Raw genomic sequence first — 17,415 nt, 5'->3', positions numbered from 1 at the left:
ATATGCGCGCGCTCAAACGCGCTTAGATAGCTACCAAAGCCCACTTTCAATCAAACTCTCGATTTCTCCAAAAGCTTTTAGCTTTATTTTTCGTTTTTTTTGTCGGTAACGCAATGGGTACTGATCTGAATAAGAGTCAGAAATTATATATTCAGGTTTTCTAGCCTACTCTATGCTGTATATGGGGCTTTATCATTTATTGAATTATTGTAGGCGAATACACTTATAATACATTTTGAAATGTTACGTCTCAAGTCAATGTCATATTGACGTCCGGTGTCTCAATGAATGGAACAATGAACAGCCGGATTTTTATTAACTAAAATTAACAAAAATTAATAAATACTGTGACAAATGTATTACTCATTGGTAGTTCATGTTAGTTAATACATAATGCTAACAAATGAGACCTTGTTGTAAAGTGTTACCTGTAAAATATTACTGTATTAAACTATATTAAAGCATAGATTTTTTATAACCTATATCGATACAAATAATTTGTACGTTTATGTGCCCGATAACCAATATACAGAACGGATATTTATTTATTGTTTTATTTCTGTTTTTGACCATTATAACAACAGCACTGAACTGAACACACCGTTTTATTAAACAGTTTTTAAATACTGTAATTTCTGCAATTTCAATCCCTCCTTACATACAAAACAAAACACACTTCTACACATAGACATGTATAGATAGAAACCACATTCCACTGCTCCAGACGGCCATCTTGCAATGGATTTTAATTCCCGAAGAAATAGGACAACCTTTCACAGGTGAGAATGTGTTGGTTTGTGTTTTGGTTGTGTTAAAATCTTTGATAAGGTAAAAAACACATGTATTTTAAAACACGGTAAAAATGTGTCTTTTTCCATGCATACGGGTGAGAGTAGCCTATTATTTCATTGTCTCAGCAGGTTTGTTAAGCTTTGTTTAGATGATATCAGGCTTTTGATGTGGAGGCTTCTGAGAAAAAAAAGGTTTTGCCTGCATGGCTGTGTGGATTGAAGCATTGTCCTGCACGCAAAACCAGTCCTTCGATTTAGGGAACATCGTCAAAGCAGAAGGACGTTTTTCTACTTTCAGGATAATCTTGTACATGGCTTGAGTTATGCATTCTTCGCAAAGACTTATCTACCCGATTCTAGCCTTACCTGAAGAACCACCAGATCATCACCAATCCTCCACCAAATTATACATTGGGTGTGAGAGACTGTGGGTTGTAGGCCTCTCTAGGTCTCTGTCTAACCATTAGAGGGCCAGGTGTTGGGTAAAGCTGAAAACTGGACTCATTACAGAAGATCAGAATCAGGCAGATCTGTCTTTGTGAAGGTCTCAAGCCATGTCCAAGGTTATCCTCGAAGAAAACATGCTTCCTTCTGCTCTGACAGTGTTCCCCGACTCAAAGGGTTATTTTTTCCCACAGGACAATGCTCCAATCCACAAAGCCAGGCCAACCAAGGTGTGGATGGAGGACCACCAGATCAAGACCCTGTCATGACCTTTACAATCTCCAGACCTGAACCCCAATGAAAACCTCTGGAATGTAAGTAAGAGACTCGCCAGCCATAAAATAAAACCAAGCTGCTTGAATTTCTTCGCCAGGAGTGGCATAAAGTCTCCCTGCAGCAGTGTGACCGACTGATGTAAAAGTTGTGATTGGAAATCAGGGTTATTCAACCAAATATTGATTTCTGAACTCTTCCTATAAGTTAAAGCATTAGTATAGTGTCAAAATGAATATAAACTTTTTTTCTCTGCATTATTCAAGGACTGAAAACATGGCATCTTTCTCGTTATTTTGACCAGTTGTCATGTTCTGCAAATGCTCTAAATTGCAATATTTCAATATTTGAAATTTGGGAGAATTGTTGTCAGTAGTATGCAGAATAAATCAAAATGGTTCATTTTACTCAAACAGACACATATAAATAATGCGTCCAGAGAAACTGGTAATTTTGCAGGGATCTCATAATTATTTTCCAGAGCTGTATATATAAAGGTTGTTTTGCATGTGTTGAGGGCATGCAGGAGCTCATTATTCTGGTTCAAAATGTGCCGTCCTGTCTAGGCTTTCAGCTTGTGGTGTTGGACTGTTTGACAGCTTGTCTCAGCACTGGTCTCTCTCTACTGCACCTGAATCTTTCGCCATGTCTCAAATGTCTGTCTGACAACTGGCATCATTAAGTCTAGAATCATTCATTTGAATATGGTGGAGAAGTTATACCCCATTTTTTCTTCGTTGCTCAAACTTCAAGGCTCTAACTTGGAAACTTGGCATTTAGCAGTTACTTTTTTAATCCAAGTCGATTTATTTCCATATTAAATTCTTATAATGATCGGAGGTTACGTGCCTTGGTCAAGGGCACAATATCAGTGAGATTACTGATGTTGGCATGTCTCTTAAGTTTGAAGAAAAAAGCGTTCTAAGTTTCATAAACAGCTCTTGTATTCCTCTTCACTCAGAGGAGCATGTATTGATTTTGTTTAATTGCCTGTGACGTGGTTTGTTTTTTAAATTCATACCCTCTTTGAAATCTCCTAAGCTCTTTCAGCCTATAGTCTTTCTAAAACTTACTTTTTTTTTTTTGAGTGTTCTAAAATGATGTAGCAAAATATCAGCTCATGTCTTTGACTCTTTGACAATTTGGCTTGCATCAGACAAAAAAATCATTGATAAAACAAAGCAGGACCATATTTCACAGCATGAAAAATGTAATCTGTTAAACTAACAGAGCAGAGAGATACTTCAAAACCTCATAAATGCAACCTGTATTGCATTGTAACCGTTTACTGTCCCAAACGCTATTGGGAATATTGATTGCCTCTGTAATTGCCTAGAGAGGCATTTACACGGATGACTGTTCATTGGCGCTTTTTCTTTTTTTTAATAGAAATTCTTGTGTGTTCAGAATATAATCAGTTGATCAAACGAGAAAATAGCTTAGGGTCTACCGAGCAGAATGTGGCTAGTATATGATAAAACTTTACTAATTGGAACTTGCATGGTAATACATGTGATGTATATTTTTATATAAACTTATGTTTTACATTCTGAACAAATAGATTTTCCCATCACCTTGGCCATGGCATTATATTTCACGATCTACCACAAGAGTGTAAAAAATATTTTTTGTCTCTGCTTGTACCTCCTATTCTGTTCTATTGTCTTTTGTCAACAGAAATGTAATGTATTACTCTCTAAATTAAATTTCCTAATACAAACTGTTCCACTACGGCATATTTGCTTGAGATTTATGACTTAGATTGTGTCATGTAGAGGGCAATGATTCATTTCAGCCCAGAAATGATTTGAGTTCTATCAAACAAAGGCTACTCAGATAAATTAACCCATTAAAGAGGCTCAGCGAGTCTTGATAATGGGAAATATGCTCTAATAATTTAAGCTCTGTGATAGCTTGACCTGATTTTTCTGGTTTGAGTCTGGTGAGTTGGGTCCCCTATAATTATAGTGTGAAAGTTGTTTTCTCAATTGATCACACTTAAAACATGCACTGAAATAAATGCACAATTATATACTATTTAACTTTTTCATAATTCTTCAGCCTCCCCTCAGTAATATGAATAATAATGTCCTAAATGTTCCTAAATATGCAGATATCACTCAGGAAGTGAGGTGTTTTATTTAAGAATGTTTTTGCATAAGATTCCTGGTGAATGTATAAACCTCCCAGTCAACACGTGAGATCATGCGATGATCACAGTGACATCACACAATCCTCATACTGTGAACCTCAGCATGTGTGTAAAGCGTGAGCTCAAGGTGAGTTCATCTGATCCTCATACTGTGATCCTCAGCATGTGTGTAAAGGGTGAGCTCAACGTGAGTTCATCTGATCCTCATACTGTGATCCTCAGCATGTGTGTAAAGGGTGAGCTCAACGTGAGTTCATCTGATCCTCATACTGTGATCCTCAGCATGTGTGTAAAGGGTGAGCTCAACGTGAGTTCATCTGATCCTCATACTGTGATCCTCAGCATGTGTGTAAAGCGTGAGCTCAACGTGAGTTCATCTGATCCTCATACTGTGATCCTCAGCATGTGTGTAAAGGGTGAGCTCAACGTGAGTTCATCTGATCGTCATACTGTGAACCTCAGCATGTGTGTAAAGCGTGAGCTCAAGGTGAGTTCATCTGATCCTCATATTGTGAACCTCAGCATGTGTGTAAAGCGTGAGCTCAAGGTGAGTTCATCTGATCCTCATATTGTGAACCTCAGCATGTGTGTAAAGCGTGAGCTCAAGGTGAGTTCATCTGATCCTCATATTGTGAACCTCAGCATGTGTGTAAAGCGTGAGCTCAAGGTGAGTTCATCTGATCCTCATATTGTGAACCTCAGCATGTGTGTAAAGCGTGAGCTCAAGGTGAGTTCATCTGATCCTCATATTGTGAACCTCAGCATGTGTGTAAAGCGTGAGCTCAACGTGAGTTCATCTGATCCTCATACTGGGAACCTCAGCATGTGTGTAAAGCGTGAGCTCAAGGTGAGTTCATCTGATCCTCATACTGTGAACCTCAGCATGTGTGTAAAGCGTGAGCTCAAGGTGAGTTCATCTGATCCTCATACTGTGAACCTCAGCATGTGTGTAAAGCATGAGCTCATTGTGAATGCTTCACACTCCGGTCCAGTTGGCGGTGGTAAATGCACCATCTAAGCTGGTCTTCCAACCACCATAAAACATGTAAAGAAGAAGAAAAAGTTGTGCATGGTATTGTTACACCGCAGAAATGGTGAGTGGCCTATTTACATACTTTTAGATGTGCAATGTGGTCTGGTCTTTTTTTTTTTTGCAGAGTACTGCTCACACATGCTACATATGCACCAGCCATTTTACCTTCAGTAATCACACCAAAATTGCTAGCTGCAGCTAGTTTGCATATCAGTATTTGTGAATTGTTAGGCCTGTTATGTCAGATCATTACAACATTACTAACTTTATATTTCAATATATAATTTTTTTTTATTTATACTTATATTTCAATAATTAACAAGCGCTGTAAAACAACAGTAAGCAAGAATGCTGCACTGGTGGAATAGCGTAAACTATCATTGCTCTTTGGATAAAAGATGAAGTAGGCCTACTCTTAGACACTCATATTAAAGATAAAAAGCCTTATTTCACCACGCTATATGACTAGTTTTTTAACAAAAACTTCTATCTGTGGAACTGTAGCTGTTTTATGTTAAAAGCTTCAACGTCACTTCCCATTTACCAAAACTCAGTGACTGACATTCATCCTCTTATTAACATAACAAGCAACTTTACCCAGACATCAGATGCAACACTACATCATTAAGAATGTAAAGTGTAGATCTACAAAAGTGAAGTTTAAAGTACTTTATGATACACACTTTCTTTAGGATGCACAACAATTCTCCAAAGAAGACTTCTTAAACAATTATCAAATACAGTAATCAGTGAGAGTGGCTAAGGTTGTCCTCTCAAACAAAAAAAAATTTGTAAAAGATTTATGTGTTTCATATAATGTTTTACTAATACAGAAGTTCTTTTTGGCCTGTTAGGATTTGGAAACAAAAATTAAGGTGTGTGTGTGTGTGTGCGTGCGTGCGTTGGTGTGTGTGTTTTTTTTTTTTTTTTACATTGTACCAAATGTCCCCACAATTAAAGTGAACCACCTACATGTGCATTGTGGATAAAACGATCAGAGAAAAAACGGTTTAATTGATGTAGAAAAATAAATATAGAAACAATATAACTGATTTAGATAAATGCAATTTCACTGACCTTATGTATGTAATTTTGACAACAGGGAAGGAACCAAAGGAAACAAAATGCAAAGTCACCATGGAGAAATTGTTTGGTATGTGATATATCAATTAGACATTATTTATTTATACAGACATAAAACATCCTTTGCTATATAACAATCTAACTTTACAATTTTTCAGATCTGAATACTAAGATACTCCAACAAATTCAAATGCTGGAACAGAGACAAGCTTTCATCATGAATGACTTGGCAAAAGTTAAGTCTGTTCTCATGAAGCGGGCAGAAGAAGATGCCCATGAGGAACTTTTTAAACAACAACAGTGCTCCAGCTTTGAAACGTTTGAAGCCTTCTGTCAGAGGCTTGAAGAAGACAAAAATTATCGAGAGCTTTATGTTAGTACTACTATATAAATTTAGCGTTTATTTTTACAACAAAGCCACAGTTTTATTTTTTTATTTTTTTGCAGCAGATACCATGTAAAAGAAATGTTGAAGCCTGGTATATTTTAATCATGACAATATTATGTATGTTTTTGTCAGGTACACCATCTCATCCATACTCACGGCAGCTCCAATATAGGTGAGATGGTGAGACAGGCTTTAAAAAGCATAGCGTCAGACAATGTTCTCTGTCTGTATAACAGAACGGGGAAAGATGGGAAGAAGGTGTTGCCACCTGTGCTCCTGACATGTTTGAAAAGTAAGTGTTTAAGTTTTGGTTTGTGCATCTGGATGCTGCTATAGAAATTGTAATGTTAACACCTTGCTCTTTGTGTTTTTAGAATGTGTCAGGTGTTTTCACAAACAAAATGAAATAGAGGTGAAGAAGCTAAAAGTAACCACCAGAACAACACCAGACGCGGAATGTATTCGCCAAGTAGAAATTTTTTTGTCCACCGCCAACACCAGGCTGAAAAGGAAACCAAATAAAGGAAAAAGCTGAATTTTTGTTTGATTGTTTTTATTGATGGAAATAAAGAATGTGGGTGTAAAAGTTTGAGTTAACTGAATCATTTTAGATAACAGTGAACTAACACAATTATTGCATAGTGGTGTTATATGGTGATCTCACAGTATGAGCACACAGTGACCAGAGTATGAGCACACAGTGAGTGCCCAGTGACATCACAGTGACCAGAGTATGAGCACACAGTGACCACAGTATGAGCACACAGTGGGTGCCCAGTGACATCACAGTGACCACAGTATGAGCACACAGTGAGTGCCCAGTGACATCACAGTGACCAGAGTATGAGCACACAGTGACCACAGTATGAGCACACAGTGAGTGCCCAGTGACATCACAGTGACCAGAGTATGAGCACACAGTGACCACAGTATGAGCACACAGTGAGTGCCCAGTGACATCACAGTGACCAGAGTATGAGCACACAGTGACCACAGTATGAGCACACAGTGAGTGCCCAGTGACATCACAGTGACCAGAGTATGAGTACACAGTGACCACAGTATGAGCACACAGTGAGTGCCCAGTGACATCACAGTGACCAGAGTATGAGCACACAGTGACCACAGTATGAGCACACAGTGACCAGAGTATGAGCACACAGTGACCACAGTATGAGCACACAGTGACCAGAGTATGAGCACACAGTGACCACAGTATGAGCACACAGTGACCAGAGTATGAGCACACAGTGACCAGAGTATGAGCACACAGTGATCACAGTATGAGCACACAGTGACCACAGTATGAGCACACAGTGACCACAGTATGAGCACACAGTGATCACAGTATGAGCACACAGTGACCACAGTATGAGCACACAGTGATCACAGTATGAGCACACAGTGACCACAGTATGAGCACACAGTGATCACAGTATGAGCACACAGTGATCACAGTATGAGCACACAGTGATCACAGTATGAGCACACAGTGATCACAGTATGAGCACACAGTGATCACAGTATGAGCACACAGTGATCACAGTATGAGCACACAGTGATCACAGTATGAGCACACAGTGATCACAGTATGAGCACACAGTGACCACAGTATGAGCACACAGTGATCACAGTATGAGCACACAGTGATCACAGTATGAGCACACAGTGATCACAGTATGAGCACACAGTGATCACAGTATGAGCACACAGTGATCACAGTATGAGCACACAGTGATCACAGTATGAGCACACAGTGACCACAGTATGAGCACACAGTGACCAGAGTATGAGCACACAGTGATCACAGTATGAGCACACAGTGACCACAGTATGAGCACACAGTGACCAGAGTATGAGCACACAGTGATCACAGTATGAGCACACAGTGATCACAGTATGAGCACACAGTGACCACAGTATGAGCACACAGTGACCACAGTATGAGCACACAGTGATCACAGTATGAGCACACAGTGATCACAGTATGAGCACACAGTGACCACAGTATGAGCACACAGTGATCACAGTATGAGCACACAGTGACCACAGTATGAGCACACAGTGATCACAGTATGAGCACACAGTGATCACAGTATGAGCACACAGTGACCACAGAATGAGCACACAGTGAGTGTGATGTGACCTCATATTTCCACCACAGTATGAGTGCACTGTGATTGTGCAGTGACCTCATGTTGTGAACAAAGAATGAGCACACAGTGAGAGCTCTGTGTGGTTACACTTTTAGTTCACTGTGACACTCACATTATGACCGCACCATGAGAATATTGTGAGCTCATAGTGACATCATTGTGAGATCAAATTGTTGACTGGGCTTCCAAATAGTGTGCTCAGCTAAAGATATTTATGCCTCTCAGGAGAGCAGAACTATGACATAATGCAAATAAGTCTCCAGCGTGAAATCAGTCTGACATATTGAAATAAGACATATTCGTCATGTCTCCTTATCTCCAGGATATTTTTTGTGAATGTTTATTGAAGGTCAATCAGGTCAAACATTAATGACATCTTTCCTAAACAACAGTAACTTTCTTTGTTTTGCACTACCACCAGTCAGGTCACTTCTATCACAGCATAGGAAAAGTACTACGCTCGTTTGAACATGAATGTAGGCTACTATCACTCTCATTTTTTCAGCAAATAATCATTTTGATAAGGTAAATAGTGTTTATATGTTTAATTTGTTTTTGAACAACAAACATATGTTGGAGGTGTATATGCAAATGCATAAAACACTTTGAAATCATTTGCCCCTCCAGCCTCTCCATTCTAAACAATGACACGTTGGCTGGACTAATCTCGACCTCAAGAGGAATTTCTATGGGGTTTTCATTATTTACTATTAACTGCCTGTCTTTATTGGAGACAACATCAAGTAAATCATAAGAAGATTGTGTTGGTTGGTGAAATTGTTTCTGCCATCATTATGAGCACTGCTGCTTCATTGCAGATATCACAGCTTGGATGTTGTCCTTGAACGTCCTTGTTTACTGTCGGCTCTGTGTTTTGCTCACATGAGTTCTGAGGTCCTACAGGACCCCCACAGTCTCTAAATGTCCTCATGATGCAATTAGAACACTTGAACTGTTACCATGATTTATTTAGAGTTGCTCTGGAATGGTGGAGCTGGTGTACAGTTCTCATCAAGCTGATCAGATAAGATTGGCCTTGACTTTGATTCAGCTTTATCTAATCTCTTTACACATCTGGCATAACCACTCACTGCTGGCATTGTTATTTTACTTCATTAGTGCCCTCTCATTTACATGTGGAAGGGGGCAACTAACCTTTGCAACTGAGTTAATCATTTATTTAGCTTGATTGAAAACATGCACCTCAGGTATGTTTTACATTTCTTATTTGGCAATGAATCAAACTTGAATGGACTCACTTAAATGACACAGAAGAGCCTCTAATAGAAAGTGCAGTTTGTTGTTAACTACATGTGGGTAACACTTTGGAATACTGTTCCATCATTAATGAATAACTACACAGGAACAAATGAGTAATGCACTATTAACATTCTAGTTACTACTATTACAAAACAAGAAACTCTGATAGTTGAATGCTTAGTGCTTAGTTGAATGTGATAGTTCACTATTAGTTAATCAATAACTACTATTTTTTTTTACACCTAGAGAACTACTAAGAACGTCATAGTAACCCATTAGTAATGACTCAAGTGTTACCAAATCCTTCAGAAGGAATTACTAATTATTTGGATCAGTATTCTAAAGTGGAAAAACATGATAACTCTCTAGTAATGACTGAAGCCATTGTAAGCTTTTAAGGTTTTTGTAAAGTTTTGGATAGTAATGACTGAAGTGTTAATACATCAATGTTTACAATGACTTCATTAATTACTATAGAGTTATCAGCAGTTTTTCACTTCAGAATACTGATCCAAATAATTAGTAATTATTTCTAAAGGATTTGGCAATGCTTGAGTCATTACTAGTGGGTTATCATGACCTTCATTTTAGAATTAATTATATCTGTATAGTGAATCTGTATAGTAGTTCTTAGTAGTGTGAATAAAAGTTATTGATTAACTAATAGTGAACTGCCACATTCAAAAGCACTATTGCTTACTAATTCATAGTTTTCTTCGTAGAGTTTCTTGTTAGTTAACAGCAGAGTGTTAATAGTGCATTACTCATTTGTTCCTGTGTAGTTATTCATTAATGTCGGAACAGTATTCTAAAGTGTTACCCTAAATGTGTTGTGGCATTCTGGTTGTAAATTAAACTTGCTGCATTTTTATTATCAATTAAAATCATGCAATGATTTTACACAATTTTAAATCGTAAATATAATGTTTTGAAAAATATGGCAATGGTTCTTGCTTGTAAAATAAATTAAGTATTTATTTGTAAGATAAACAAAGTCACAAGAGATGAGGATGCTTAAAACTGCCAATGCTTAAGCAATCTATTGTTTATAGAGTGAAGACTCATACACTCAGTGTAGCATTGGTGATGTATGGCACGGTGTCCTCCACAAATTAATCACTTCAAAGCAATTCTCTCCTCCTGCTCTCCCGGTGTCCAATCAGGATGGCGTGAAATACATGCCCTAAAAGTCCTGAGTGTCCCTCGGTTCAATTAATGTTGGATGAGAGCTGTACCAGCCGGGGCACAATATGCACCACCATAGAGAAGACTGGGTGTATTGACTATTATGTGTGTGTGCTTAAATAATATGAAAACCCAGAAAACTTCAAACCATTTGTTGCGCATGTGTGTGTGTGCACAGCCGAAATTGACCTGTAAACATTCAAGGCCAAAAGACTGTGGATGATCTGAATCACACACTAATTGTATCAGCCTCCCTCCATTTTGTCGTATCTTTCTGGTAATAGCATTTAAGGGAAGGGGCGCTATTCCTAGAGTCTGAGGAGAGAGGGCTGCGGATATGGCTCTCATGGAGAGATATCACATGGAAAGGACAACTGCAGTTTGACCCTATTAGTCTCATCTCTCTGAAGTGGCAAATTATCATTTCGAATCAAATGTAAAAGATGTCATTCTCAAGGTTCTTTACCTGTCAAATTTAGATGGATCCAAAAGGTAATATCTGGATATTCCATTTCATGTCAGTATTATTCATAGTGTTTTTACAAAAAAAAAGCTTTATACACATTTTAAGCATAGCAGGAATGTCAGTTACAAACGTTTACAGGGAACGAATGGAACAAAGAAGAAAAAAGAAAGAAAGCGTAATATAGTTTTCTCATAACTGCTACTTACTGCGAAAGGTCAAAAGTATTCTCTGTGGTGACATTAAGCTCAAAGGCCATAAGAGATACAAGTTCATAACAAACATCTCAGAAGACCTGCAGCAGAAACTTGTGTTAGTGAACAAAACTGTCATTTGTTATTTATAAAATAACAGGTCAAGTAGATAAAAACTTTTCGGTTAGGTATGGTAACCCTCGTTCCCTGAAGGAGGGAACGGAGACGTACGTTGGACGTAACCGACGAATTGGGATCACTTCAGGGAGCCCCTATCAGCTTCGAGATATAGAGAATGGGCCAATGGGCCATTGGCGTGCGAAATTTGCATCTCGTGCTCTGCCCCGCACCGCGGGTATAAACAGGAAGCGAGAGCAGCGCACTATTGTTTTTCACTGAGGAGCCGAACTTAGTGGCTCGGGCCTGCAGTAATGGTACAGCAACTGTGGCGACGGGACGTACGCCTCCGTTCCCTCCTTCAGGGAATGAGGGTTACCATACGTAACCGAGACGTTCCCTTTCAGTCGGTGACGTTCGACGTACGTCGGACGTAACCGACGAATTGGTACCCTTTGGAAAACGCCACAGTTACTACCACTTCCAGCGCCCAGCGAAGAGCCCCTCAGACCATGTCTGTACCTGGCAGGAAAACTCACGCAGGGAGAGTCACACTGCTGTTCCGCAAGACCCATTCAGCAGACCTTTATTGGATAACGCTGGGAAAGCGTGCCCGTAGGGCTGCTGCGGAAGCCACATCATGCCCGGAGGGAGTTACCATGTGGAGAATACAGGTATGGACTGGCCTTGGGCAGTGCAACATACGGAAGTCCCAGGGGTGGCCCCGGCCAATTTACGGCGGGGGAACAACACCGTACTGGCACGGCAGAGGAAACTCTGCCAAGGGAAAGACACAAGCTCGCCGTAGGGAGCTGTACCGTGAAAGAATACACATATGGGACCGCTGTGGGGGTCACAACATACGGAACCCAGCCTAACACAGGTTCCACCAATGCATACGTGTGTTAGACCTGGCGTCGGATGCTCCGCCTCATCCGACTGCCGCGGGTTGCGGAGTACTCGACAGGGTTCGCTTATCTTTAGGGGAACTCGACTGGAGCAGAATAAGCGCATGTATCCGTTCCAATGGGGAAGGGAATGGCGCAGCAAGCCGACACTAGAACGGACACTCCGGTGTTATTGACTAAGGGAAGCGAGCACACGGGAAGCTACCGGCTCTACACATAGGCTATAGAATCTAGTGAACGTGTTAGGTGTCGCCCAGCCCGCAGCTCTACAAATATCTGTCAGCGAGGCGCCACGAGCCAACGCCCAGGAAGAAGCTACAACCCTAGTGGAGTGGGCTCTTACCCCGAGCGGGCAGGGCACGTCTTGGGTTTCATACGCCAAGACGATGGCATCCACTATCAAGTGGGCCATCCTCTGCTTGGAGACAGCCTTTCCCTTCTGCTGTCCTCCGTAACAGACGAAGAGCTGCTCTGAGGTCCTGAAGCTTTGCATTCTGTCTACATAGGTCCGCAGGGCGCGGACCGGACAGAGAAAAGCTAGGGCTGGGTCTGCCTCCTCCGAAGGCAGCGCTTGCAGGCTCACCACCTGGTCCCGGAAGGGAGTGGATTACAAGGATTACATGAGAGTTACCAGGCCCGAATTCCAGGCACGATTCATCGACCAAAAATGCCTGCAGGTCCCCTACCCTCTTGATAGAGGCCAATGCGGTCAGGAGTACTGTCTTAAGTGAGAGAACTTTTAACTCAGCTGACAGCAAAGGCTCAAAGGGCGCCCTCTGCAGTGCGGTAAGCACCAGAGTTAAGTCCCAAGAGGGTATAGAGGGGGGGGGGGGCGAGGCGGATTTAGTCTCCTCGCCCCCCTCAGGAACCTGACGATCAGGTTGTGCTTACCTAAGGACTTTCCATCTACTAAGTCATGATTAGCGGCAATAGCGGCAACATACACTTTGAGGGTGGAGGGAGACAGCCTTCGCTCCAACCCGCTCTGTAGAAAGGAAAGCACCGAGCTGATTGTACACCTTCGTGGGTTTTCTCGGCGAGAAGACCACCAGTCGACGAACAGGTTCCACCTCAACGCGTAGAGCCGTCTCGTAGAGGGAGCTCTAACGGAAGAGAGGTGCCCAGAGGGTGCCCCGTCTCTGAGTCAGGAGGTCCTTCCTCAGAGGAATGGGCCATGGAGGTACTGTGCTGAGTGCAAGATGAACTGTAACAACTGCGGGCAATTGATATGCCATTGCAGTTGGGGCCCCATCCACAGACCCGAAACTGCAAGCCCGTTGTACGTGGCACCCCAGCCGGTGGATGAGGCATCCGTGGAGACAACAGCATGCCTGGACACTTGTTCTAGAGGCACTCCTGCTCGTAGAAAAGAAGGGTCCGACCACGGACTGAAGGTTTGGCGGCATCTCAGTGCAGAGTCCTGCATGGGTCCGATTTTGAAAACCCGCACCCGCCCGTACCCGCAGTGCTTAAACCCGCATCCGACCCGTTTTCCGACAACAGCACTAATTAAAATCCGCACCCGACCCGACCCGCTTAAAATAGAACCCGACCCGCAATACAATCAGTTTAGCATATCACATTATTGACACACTTACAAAAATGTTTATTGCCAGCATACAGAAGTTATTACACGACCATTAACACAAGGACAACTTCTGCCGGGAGCTTAACGTGGCTTAATGTACTGTTATTAAGAGACCAAACTCAGTAAACATAATACTAATAACGTATACTATGTACAAAAAATCAGATGAGCCCAGAATATGAACGCAACGCGTATAATTACACGTTAAACGTTTTCCTACCATAGAAAACCATTATAAAAAAAACACTTAACGTGGGTTAATGTACTAAGACAGTGTTATTAAGAGACCAAACTCAGGAAATATAACACAAATACTGTTTGATAGAACTGCTTGCGCTTGGTTTGTTACCACAGTTATCTGCGTGCTTCCTCAGCGATGAAGTTCCACATTTGCGGCTATCTTTTCTTCAACTCCTCATGATCCATCTTGACGGCTGCAGTACAGGCAGAGCGCGCGCGCGGTTGTGATTCTTCTTTGAGGGCACGCGCGCGCCGCGCGGCCACAGATGAACTGATATGGATTTGAAATTATTTTATCAACTTGGAAAACAGGCAAGGCATATTTTTGTATTTTTAGGAACACATCTACAATATACATGCATATATTGTTTATATATAGGCCTATATTCGTTTGCACGTGAATGTTTAAAAACCGTGTTTAGACCCGTGTTTCTCCCTTGTCCGACCCGACCCGCACCCGCATCCGACACAGTAGGATGTTTTTCACAGTAGGATGTTTTTCAGGGATCCGCTGTGCCACGCCCATCTCGGGACTCGATCGTGTAGCCAGCGTTGAAGCGGTCTCATATGAAGCAATACGAGCGGCGTTACCACGGCTGCAGATGCCATATGCCCCAGGTGCCTCTGAAAATGTTTCAGTGGTACTGCTGTCCTGCATTTGAATGAATTCAAGCAGTTCAACACCGACTGGACGCGCTCCTCAGTGAGGTGCGCTGTCTAGGCGACCGAGTCCAGCTCCATCCCGATGAAAAGAGATCCTTTGCGTGGGGCAGAGTTTGCTCTTCTCCCAGTTGACCCGAAGTCCCAACTGGCTGAGGTGTCTGAGCACCATGTCCCTGTGTTTGCACAACTGCCCTCGCGACTGGGCAAGGATCAGCCAGTCGTCGAGGTAGTTGAGGATGCGAACGCCACGCTCTCTTGTGGGAGCAATGGCTGCCTCCGCAACCTTCGCAAAGACGCGGGGCGACAGGGCTAGCTCGAAGGTTAAGACTTTGTACTGATATGCTCTTTCGTCGAACGCAAAGCAAAGAAACGGTCTGTGTTGAGGGAGAATCAAGACATGAAAGTATGCGTCCTTCAGGTCGATCGCTGCAAACCAATCTTGGGGACGGATGCACCTGAAGATGCGTTTCTGCATGAGCATCTTGAACGACAGCCTGTGAAGGGACCGGTTCAAGAACCGCAGATCCAAGATCGGCCGTAACCCGCCGCCTTTCTTGGGAACAATGAAGTACGGGCTGTAGAAGCCGGTCTTCATATCGGCTAGAGAGACCGGCTCTATCGCGTCCTTCGCCAGTAGAACTGTGATCTCTGCCTGGAGCACAGGAGCATTCTCCTTCGACACGGAGGTGAAGTGAACGCCCCTGAACTTGGGGGGACGCCGGGCGAACTGAATCGCATAGCCGAGTCTGATGGTATGGATGAGCCAGCGAGACGGCCTGGGAAGCGCTAGCCAGGCTCCCAGGGACCGTGCAAGCGGGACCAACGGCACCACAGACGTACCCGCAGTGGGGCAGCGAGGCGGCATGCAGGGACCCGACTCAGACGGCCTGGTGGCGGCCTGAAGTGGGGTCTGAGTGTGCTGTGCAACACTTACCTGCTTCCGCTGAGGGGGTGTGCGAGTGTGGGAAGGCCTCTGGCGAACAAAGAGGCATCTGAGAGTGACAAGGCATGGAAGCATCGAACACTGACAGGCGTGCTCTCTTGGCACCCAGAGATATTGGAAACTGCTCTTTTATTGAGAATTTGGGTACCCGGAACAGAAAAAACTGAAACAAGGATTCTCCCCCGGCCCTCCTCTGGGGGAAGGAGTGGTGCTGCAGCAATCTCCTGAAGTGCAGTTTCCTCCATTTCTGGGTGGCCCGTCTCAGGGTCGCATACGATGGCGCTTGCCACCTGGCTTGGCAGCGGCCTGAGTGGGCTGGATTGCCTTCCCGCGGCCGGCTCCACGCCCACGGCGAGGTGTAGGCTGCTACTGGCTGGGGCGGGAGCGGGGGCGGCGGTGGGTGGCCGTCCTTGGCGACGGGCAGGCGGAGGCGCTGCGGCCGGCGGTGGAGTGGGAGCAGCAGCTGGCCGCCGGGGCAGGATGTGCTTGATGGCCTCCGTCTGCTTCTGGGCGGCCGAGAACTGTTGGGCGAAGCTCTCGACCGCGTCGCCGAACAACCAGGCCGACGAGATGGTGGAGTCCAGGAGCCGGTACTTGTCGGTCTCCCTCATGTTGGCCAGGTTGAGCCAGAGATGTCGCTTCTGGACCACTAAGGTGGACATCGCCGAGGGAACAGGAGGTGACTTTCGTTGTCCGGAGGGCGAGGTCCGTCGCAGTCCGGAGCTCCCGGAGGAGCTCTGGGTCAGGCCTACCCTCGTTGCCACTTTCCCAGAGAGAGGCAGAACAGCCGAATCTTCATCCTCTGAGGCCTGAAACTCCCCCTCCGATGCAGCGAGCGATATCTGCTCATCTGCGGGTGCCCCGAAAGTCACCGCTGGACGCCCATGGGAGGGGCCAGCAGCTTCTTCCGGAAGCACCACCGGCTGAGGAGCTTGTGAGGGATCAGGGGCCCGCGGAGGCTCGCTCGGCGGGTTTGCCCTGAACGTAATCCTCAGATCACCCCGGGAATCCGTCGAAGTAGGTCTATCTTGCTGGGCAGGGATAGCACTAGATCGAGGTATGCGGAGGGGGACTCCACCTTCCCGAAGGTAGGCGAGTCTCGATCTAAGCTCCGAGATAGTCATGTTCCCGCAGTCGGAACACAAACTATCCACAAACGCTGCCTCAGCGTGCTGAACGCCCAAACACGTGAGACAGCGATTGTGACCGTCAACTGGTGAGTGGGAACGACCGCATCCAGAAACGCACGGGTGGAATGACATCTTGAAAAAGACGTAGTGTCACACCCGTATTGCACTTTTTGTGAGGAAACGCTCTTTAGGAATGTGCTGAAGCACCCAGGGAAGACCGCAGCAACACACAGGGGATAGTGCAGCCTGTGTTTGCACTCAAAACAACGCCCTCACCGAGCCAACTGGTTTGCTGTGAGAACAGCAGTTGTGTTTATAGAGAAGCAGCTGTGAGCTCGCGGTCTCGCTGATGTGTGCCGTGATCGCCAACACGAGCGTCCTCTTCGTTCTCCAGTCTTGTGAAT

General features: G+C 43.8%; 1 protein-coding gene across 1 annotated transcript; it reads left to right on the top strand.

Annotated features, from left to right (window-relative positions):
* Nucleotides 1-4,602: 4,602 nt before the first annotated feature.
* On the top strand, nt 4,603-6,746 carry LOC307125125 (uncharacterized protein). Its single transcript, XM_079814758.1, has 5 exons — nt 4,603-4,754; nt 5,796-5,846; nt 5,935-6,149; nt 6,297-6,456; nt 6,539-6,746. Exons 1-5 carry the CDS (start codon nt 4,730-4,732, stop codon nt 6,697-6,699), a joined length of 612 nt encoding a protein of 203 aa, XP_079670884.1. The 5' UTR covers nt 4,603-4,729; the 3' UTR covers nt 6,700-6,746.
* Nucleotides 6,747-17,415: the final 10,669 nt, after the last annotated feature.

This window comes from Gobio gobio (genome assembly GCF_949357685.1).
Source record: "Gobio gobio genome assembly, chromosome: 4".
NCBI classification, from domain to species: domain Eukaryota; kingdom Metazoa; phylum Chordata; class Actinopteri; order Cypriniformes; family Gobionidae; genus Gobio; species Gobio gobio.
This window is presented reverse-complemented; position numbering and strand designations above follow the sequence as displayed.